The following is an 8,848-nucleotide window of genomic DNA, read 5'->3' on the forward strand; positions in this document are numbered from 1 at the left end:
CAGGACATCTGTAGGATGAAAATGAACTACTAAAAGTTCAGAACTGCATTTGTGCTAGGCTGCTGGGTCAGCTTGGGATTCAGACAGTATGAATGATACATGCACGCTTGACAAGTGATGTTACAGACATGTGGAAGACTGGATGCCAGCATGTGATGCTTCCATATGACCAAGTGGTGCTGATGCCATCTGCAGCAGAATCCTTTGGAGGAATCAGACAAAGATGTACTACTTGAATCGCAGCAGTTCTATTATTTTGAGACTTTTCTTGGGACTCTTCAATGAACTCATGAAACTGGTTGAGATTTAGGGGGACCAAGAAATTTGAGGATTTTTAATTAAATGGGGTCCCCTTTTGAAATATTCTGGGTTTAATCGAACTGTAAATTTCAGCTAAAGTAAAGTTGTACACAAAACTGCATTTGGAGAAAATTACTATATAAAACAGAAAAAACATGATGCTATTGCCTCACTGTCATTGTTAACAACTATCTATGCAATCAAATGCAATTTCAGTGTTAGCATGAAAAGGGTCAGCAAAGGTTCGTGAAAGTAAAATTTACTGAGCCTCCAATAGGAACCAATTCATATGCAGCAGCAATGATAATAATAGCATAAGCTGTGCTCATTCTTTTCAATTTGGTGATGCTATTGACAGGGGCATAGCAGTTACTGAAATACAGGAATCTACATGTACACCCCCAGCCTTTGGCTATCAGCGGAAATGGTGCTAAACTGTACCAGAACCACACTAAAAAACTTCAAATTCAAGGTCCTCGGAGTTGCTTCTGAACTCCAGGCACTTGCCTTCTTTCTTCCGCTCTTTCGCAAGAGTCACGACGTTGCAAGGTTGTGTCTCTGGAGGAGCAGCAGACCGAATCAGAGCCCAATTCAAGCCTTCAAAGAAAGGGTGCTGCTTTATCTCAGCAGCTCCTCTCAATGATCCAAATCTGTTCTCAGGCTCCTTCACCAGTAAACCTCTGATCAGATCTTTGGCGTTGCTGCTCACAGATGGATTGTCTGGGAACCGGAGATTCTGTGAGATCACATTTGCCAATGTTTCATCGTTCCCAGGTCCTCTGAAGGGTGTCTTGCCATATAAAAGTTCATAAAGGAAGACACCAAAGGTCCACCAGTCAACAGCGCTTCCATGGCCACCCCCTTTGATGATTTCTGGTGCAAGGTACTCATGTGTGCCAACAAAGGAATTAGATCGTGCATCAGTAGGCTCTACAACAAGCTGCGGAAGCCTTTTCTGGGAGGATTTAGGCTTCCGAGGCTTTGGAATTGATGGTAGGCGTGGTGTGAAGCAAGATGTCTGGGCACAAGAGGGTTGCTGGAGGCAAGATGAATTGATGCAGTAGTTCTCTGCACAAGGTCCTGTAAGTTTCCTTGGTTGGTGGTTCGCTGTAATAGAAGATGACCGAAGGAGCACAGGATTCACTGAGCACCTCAGTGAAAGGTCAAAGTCCGATAACATTATATGCCCATCTTCACGGACCAGAATGTTCTCCGGCTTTAGATCACGGTATATGACCCCTAGCATGTGAAGATATTCCAAAGCAAGGAGAACTTCTGCAACATAAAACCTACAATGCAACCATTTCATCACTATCATAAACGATCAAAGTACAACAAACTAGTTGAGAACTGAATGAATGTACAAGAAGGCGAAACAGGCCATGCATAATTCACAAGCACAACAGAGTAGAAAAATATAAAACAGAAGTTACAGGTCAATGGTTAACTCTTAACAGTAAGTTATTACTGTTGCAAAAAGAATGCCTATGGCATTGTTTTTGTGATAAGCTTATGGGCACTGAATGAGATGCCTGACAAACCAACCAAAACTGTACTCTCGAGTGCCTACAACTACATTCCCAGGTAACAGTTACAATGCCTGACAAACCAATTAAAGACTGAAGTGCCTACAACAATATGCCCAGATAACAGTTACAATGAAGGCACAAATCCAAGATCCTAGCGAAATGATCAATCAGACAATTTAGCTATTTGTGCAAAAGAACATAGCAGATCGCATTGCGCCAGCCGTCTAAGTGAATGAATTGGAAAGAACAAAGGAATAATGAAATGAGACGACTCTTTCTTGAACAGTTTCATAAGCAGATCTTTCCCTCCACACCAATCGCAAGTTTTTTTTTTTATTCCTTCCGTATATCGTCCTCACCCCTTAAAGATAGGTTTTGAAAAACATTTTTCATGTCATTCCCATTTAGGTTCGATTTGGATCTCTCTGTTGGTTCCCTTTCCTCCCGAAACTGTTCCTCGAAATGATAAAGAATCATGGTACACTTGAATTGTATTATTTAAGTGCTTATTGCTTGCCAAAAATCCTACTTCTACAATGGGTAGGTCACCGAGTTATTCAAATAAGTCATGTTTTCTGTGCTTTTCCCATGTTATAACTTCCGTACCAATTCAATCAATCCAGAATGGATCAGTTACATTCTATTAGGGAGCCTAGTCTTGATGCTTCTGTGTGGTATTCATTCTTGTTTGGCTCTTGGAGTCACATCCTGCAGTGGTTGGAACAGTTCACAAAATCCAACCACTTCACCTACTTTATTGCCCGCAACCGTTTCCGCACCTCTATAGAAACAAAAGGGTTTCATGTTCTTTCATCCAATGGGTATTCCTCTCCATGTGTATTTGAAACTCAAAGGAGTGCAAATACAACTTCATAGTTCTCTCAAGGAGATATTGACTTAAAACAGCAAGTATGAGCTAAAATCTTCATCTGGCTACATGGGTAGCTTTAAACATGCAACTCTAATCTTGGTGATAAACAAGAAAATCAGATTGAAACAACTTTGTAAAGTAGACAGTGTACAGTAGTATATTGGTCATTGCATTTAACTTGTGGTGACTAGGCAAATTTAGTCCTAGAAGAATTACCAAAGTCAGAAAAGGAACAGAGAAAACCATGGAGACATCTAGTGCACTGATTCCACTGAATATAAAATAATGTTTAAGTTTTAAGTATTGGTGGGAATTTACCTTGCTGCCGGCTCTGGAAAGCTTTTACCAGGTTGTCTTTGACGAAGCACATGCAAGTCACCGCCTGGACAGTACTCCATGACCAAGCATGAGAGATTGTCTGTCGTAAAATGGGCATAAAGAGTTGGGAGAAATGGGTGATCTAGCATTTCTAGTATCTCCCTCTCAGCCTGTGCTCGTAGCATCTTCTTTCTATTAATAAGGTACTCGATGTCCATAACCTTCAAAGCAAATAAGCAATCTGAATCAACCAACTCAGCAAGATATACAGTCCCAATGTCCCCACAACCAAGCCTCTTCAGAAGCTTGAAATTGTCGAGTCCTAAGGAACCCTGTTGCAATGCCAACTGACGAATGGTTAGCCAGCGCAGATCCTTTGCCATGTGTGGCCTGTTACTATAGCCACACAATCCAAATTGGCTCTCGCCGCTGATACTTGTGCTACAACCATACTCACTAATGCTGCTCTTTGAATTCTGGGAACACTCGCCAATTTCCTCTGCCAACCACTCGGAAGATGTTCCATCAGATTTTTCTGGCCCTGGAGTTGATTTCTCTTCTTCTGCACAGCTGGCGGGATTTGTAACACTAGATGTTGAAGAGCAGCTTGTTGATGCGAGGGAGACTGACTCCTTTGAAGAGCAGAACTTAGTACTATTCGAGGAATCACCCAACGAAGATGGTTCTTCTTTCACTTTCTTCTTACCGGAAGGCTTGCATCGAAAGACTGGCTTGACAAGTCGGGATGTAGTGATAGGTTTGCTCAAGATTGGGACTCTGGGAGAGCCATCATCAGTAGCTGCAGAAAATTTACTTCCTAGTTTACCATTTTCCACCAAGGAAGTCTCGTTATCCATAGGGTCACCACTGATGACATCTTGGATTCTGATCTTCCTAATCTCAGCAGAGGTTGATGAAGCAGAACAGATAGAGGTAGAGGTGACTGCACTTCCATCAGCTGTCTCAAATTCACATTCTTCGCTGAACTCACTCGTACCTCTAGATGAACTCTTATCAATCTTCTCTGGAGTGAGCGATATTTCAATCAGGTTCATCTTCTCATCATCATGCAGAAGACCCTCGGAACTACTTTGGACCATCAAAGAGGCATAAAGCCTGTGGATAGTCCCAGCTTCGGATGAACTTGAAGATCCAGGTGACATTGACATCCTCTTCATTGCAGCCATTTCCGATGCCTGGGAAATGCATAGCCTTCTCAGCGCTTGCTTCATATTAACAGTCTTGGAGGATATCCCGATGCCTGCACTTTGAGACAACCCAGACCTAGCTGGTTTCTTGAGAACACTCTTACCCAGCGCATCTCCACCTGTACTGCCAGGACTAAGCGCCCTTCGGAAGGTCCTGCTATCGATAGCTTTAAGAAGCTGGTTGAGGTCATCTTCCACAGGATAATCATGATATTTGCCGCGCTTCTCCTCATCTTTGAGTTTAATATGCAGCAAGCTGGATCCACCAAAGGGTGTACTGTCGAAATCCTCGGTGGACTCAACTATCTCAGAGCTACAGCCAAACGACCCCATGGCCCAATTAGACTGATTCAACACTGGTAGACAAGGAGTACGCCAACTCAGTCCGTCGCCGGCAGGGGCATCCTGGGCAGGAAAGTCATAGTACAATACCTGCACCTTTCACTGAACGTCTTCCAAGATGAGAGCACCGGGGAGCTCCCAAAAAAGCAGGCCTTTTTTTAATGACAAGCGCAGCAACCAGTGCCCACCCTGCAAAGATCATAAGATCCAGAGTTAGTGATTGAGACATGGCAACAGCTACGTCTTTGGCTGTGCCTTCGTAAACGATCATAAATTTTACGCCAGAATAGTATTTTTCTCTCACGCAAACAAACCAACCAGCCGAACCAGCAATGATACGATCCAGCACCCGAACAGGCTGAGTCAGAGGCGAACCAGCCAGCAGTACTGCTGAGGAATTTTAGAAAAGAAATTCAGAGGCGAGCACGCAAGGCGCCAAGGAGAAGTATACACTTGACAACCGAATCAACCGAAGTCACAACTGGCAAGCAAGGATAGTGCAAAATCAAGAACTTGGGAAGCCACAGTTTAGGGGAAAACAAAGGCCAGATTCTCCACAAAGAACCCATTTTCACTCACCGTTTCGAATCAGCACTCAGCAGGCAGAGGAAACGAAAGCATAGACAGAGAGAGCTGGCTCTCGCAGACCAGACCGGTTAAATCTACTAAAAACCGGGGAAAAGGAGAGGAAAAATCGAAACTTTTCTGCTCAAGAAGAAACACACGAAGCTAACTCCAGATCCAGACGGCGGCGGCGCCGACTCGGCTCCAGCGACACCGCATTTCGCGGAGCCGCTACGAACCCCGCCGAAACAGCAAATTCGCAACTAATCTGAACCTAGCCTCGCCCATGGACCGGATTTGGGATCGGGAAAACGGCGCAAGAGCGGAGCTGGAGGCTGATGAAGCTTACCAGGAAATGCCGGTCCGGATCTCCACGCGTTGGAGGGGGAGAAGCGGCGGCGGAGTGGTGCCGGTGGCGCTGCGTCCTAGGGGGACGAGCTCAGCTGCTGCTACTCTTGGGAATGGCGGCTTCGGAGAAGGTGTACTGGTGTAGAGAGGGCAAGGGAGCGAGAGGGAACAGAGAGAGGAGGAGAGAGGAGAGAGGAGAGAGAAAGGGGTAGAGAGAGAGAGGAGACGGGTGCGCCCCACGAAGACGAATCGGCATAAAAGGCATCCAGGATCCTCCGTGCAGAGGCCGCCTCATGTGCCGTTTGGGCGCGTCCTCAGCCGTCCAATCAAGGGCTACATTCACTCGAGCTTATCAGACAGAATCAGTTCTACTTTTTTATTTATAAAATAATATTTCTTTTTTACAATAAATTAGTTTTACAAATCAATCACAGCAGCACTAAGTTCTGCCGAATAGGGCTAAGATCTGAACGGCTGCAATTGTTGGCTGTTTTACCCTTTCCATCACAAAAAGAATACAATTATAGGTTTTGATTAAGTCAATGTTTTTAAGTTTGATCAAGTTTGTAAGAAAAATGTCAATATTTATGACTCTAATTAGATTTATTATGACAATATGTTGCATTATCAATGTAATGGTACTTATTCGGTAATATAAATGTTACTAATTATATATATATATGTATATATATTTGATTAAATTTAAAATTGTTTGAGTCCTCAAAGAAAATAGAGAATTATATTCTTTTTGAGACAGATAAGTTGAGGAATTTAGACGAAAAATGGAACAACATTCAATCACAAAATCCCACAATGATTAGACCTCACTGTTCCAATTTTCCCCTGCAAAATAGATAAAGTTGTATATATCATGAAAAAGAGAACCAACCAGCTAGATGGAGACATACATAAACAGGTCCATTTGCTCGAAGAAAAGGAGACATATAGATCGATCAAGAGACGTCATGCCTGATCACAAACTCAAACCGCTCATAAACACGCTATGAAGTTTATATGTGGTGTCTGCAAACATATTTAATCTTCACCTAAAGGTTTAAGAAGTTTTCCCCGACAAATAAGGAGTAACTTAGCTATCATCGCCCTGTGATTGCTGAGCATCGTAAGTTACTTGCAAGTACTTGCAAGTGTCTCTTTCAAAAAAAAAGAAGAAGTTGCTTGCATAATGTGCAAAAGATCTTGACCAAATTGCTGGATTTTGGTAGACTTTTAGTGTTGGGGGTTTGCTACTTTGGAATACAATGGAGGCAAAGAAGTTGGGGCCTGAAGAATTTGTCCATCTTAGGAGGTGAGGGGCTGTGTCACACACGCTGAAAGTGATGTAACTGAATTCTGGTTATCTTACAAATAATGTGAACTTGAACATACACATAAAAAAGTAATTAAGAGAATGAGCGCCGGCATTCCTGTGGGAATCCAAAAGAGTAGTGAAGTATTTCAAAATAAAATCATGGAGAAAAATAATACAATGTGATGTTCATATAAAACAGGGTCTCTCTTTATATATATTTTTAAAGAATTCATTATTGGACATTTGTGACACGTTTGTGTGTGGATGGGAAACCATGGCAAGAGACAAGTACAGCCATATTGAACGCCTTTGTATACACGCAGTGCCACACATATCTGGTCCAGAGAAGTCTACGTTGGTTTTTGCCAGTTTTCGTACGTCCTTCAGACATACAGTCCGTTCGGTTGGGCAAAATCGGCTGGCTAGGCTGCTGTTCGCTGGGCTGATCAGCCCAGCCGTTCGGTTGGCCCAAGTCCAGCCGAACGACTGTAAAGCCAGCTTTCCACCGCGTCCCTCAGTCCCTCACTCACTCACTCCGAACGGCAGCGTAGTCCTCCCTCCCTCACTCCGTCCCCCGCGCCCCCACGCCTAGGGTTTCCGCCGCGCGGGTCGCCGTCGACGTGAGCTCCGCTTCTCGGTTCCTTCCCCGGCGCCGTCGAAACCATCAAGTTTGTTGAAGTAGAGCACCGCATCCCCCCTTCAACCCGCCGACATCGCCGCTCTTCCGACGGCAAGCAGGTACCCCCGGATCCGAGTTCACCTCCCTCCCTCCCCACCTGTTCGGACGCCGCTGTCGTACCCACCTTCTGGATCCGACGCCGCTGTCGTCCCCCCTCCCCCACCCCCGACTGGATCTGACCCCCACGTGCTCCTATTACAGCTGAGCCCGCCCGCCGCTAACGGATCCGCCTCTCAGTTCGCCAGATTCGCTAGCCTTTTTGCCGGATCCGCCACACTGGCAGCGTCGTCCGCTTCATCCTGCTCCTCTCCTGAAGGTAGGCACTGCATCCACCGTTCAAAACGTGCGGATACTTCTGGCAAGGCAAGTCCCCTTGTATTACGACCTAAATCTCCTGTTTGTTATTCTTACAAGTGCTGCAAATTTCCTTGTATGCTACATTCATCATACCATACAATTTGTAAATGCCAACAGATGTCCATTGACCGTGCTAACTAGGATGAAGCCACCTTGAGGACCTTTCTCGAATTAGTCATAGAACAGAAAAACCTCTTGCACTGGAACCAACGAGGCCTCACGGCCATCGGGTGGTCAAATATGTATCCACAATTCGAAAACAAAATAAAGTTGGGTTATGAAAAGAAACAGCTTCAGAACAAGTTGAGTGACCTGAAGCGGTCATATTTCGCTTGGCGCGACCTTTAAACCCACACTAGCCTGGGTCGTGACCCAATCACAGGAGGTGTCGCAGTTGACCCCTCATTTTTTGAGGATGGCAACGGGGTACTTCCTTCCACCTATTTTCTTTCTAACCCACTGACTACCAAGTATTAGGGATGGTCCTATTCTATTCGTCCTAACTTGTGGAACCATGGCACGTGTGCAGGAAAATAGCCAATCGGCTGCGCAGCGGACCAAAGTTCCCAAAATGCCTTGACCTACTAGTCACTCTTTGGGGACGCACCCCCCGTGAACAGGGCACATTGCTCATTGCTGGTGGACATCATCGTGAGAGGACACCAAGTACTCCTACTAATGAAAGTCCACACGACATGTCCTAGGAACCTGTAGCACAGTGTTGGCCAGTCCTCTAAGAGAACCAATAGAGAACATTCCATCAACAGCCCTCCTAGTAAGAAGACTGTTTCCATTGATGAGTGCCTTGAAGACCTGACCCAGTTCATTAAGACCCATACGCAGCATAAGGCCGAGTCAAGCAAGCACGACGAGGAGATGGCCAAAGTGAAGCAGATTATGAAACAAGATGGTTTGCCCGAGTCTGATCCTGCGTTTGCTCATGCTTTAGTTGTTTTCAAGAACACAATGGACCGTAGGAACTTTTCTGACCATGGAAATGAAAGAGGGCCGCATGAACTTGAT

General features: G+C 44.9%; 1 protein-coding gene across 1 annotated transcript; it reads right to left on the bottom strand.

Moving 5' to 3' along the window:
• Window positions 1–489: 489 nt before the first annotated feature.
• Window positions 490–5,683, bottom strand: LOC136508466 (serine/threonine-protein kinase D6PK-like). The gene is made up of 3 exons (XM_066503143.1): window positions 5,482–5,683; window positions 3,019–4,757; window positions 490–1,589 (listed from the first exon to the last, which is right to left on the bottom strand). The coding sequence occupies exons 2-3, from the start codon at window positions 4,557–4,559 to the stop codon at window positions 752–754; spliced, it is 2,379 nt and encodes a 792-aa protein (XP_066359240.1). The 5' UTR covers window positions 4,560–4,757; window positions 5,482–5,683; the 3' UTR covers window positions 490–751.
• Window positions 5,684–8,848: the final 3,165 nt, after the last annotated feature.

The sequence above is a fragment of the Miscanthus floridulus genome, chromosome 15 (genome assembly GCF_019320115.1).
Source record: "Miscanthus floridulus cultivar M001 chromosome 15, ASM1932011v1, whole genome shotgun sequence".
NCBI classification, from domain to species: domain Eukaryota; kingdom Viridiplantae; phylum Streptophyta; class Magnoliopsida; order Poales; family Poaceae; genus Miscanthus; species Miscanthus floridulus.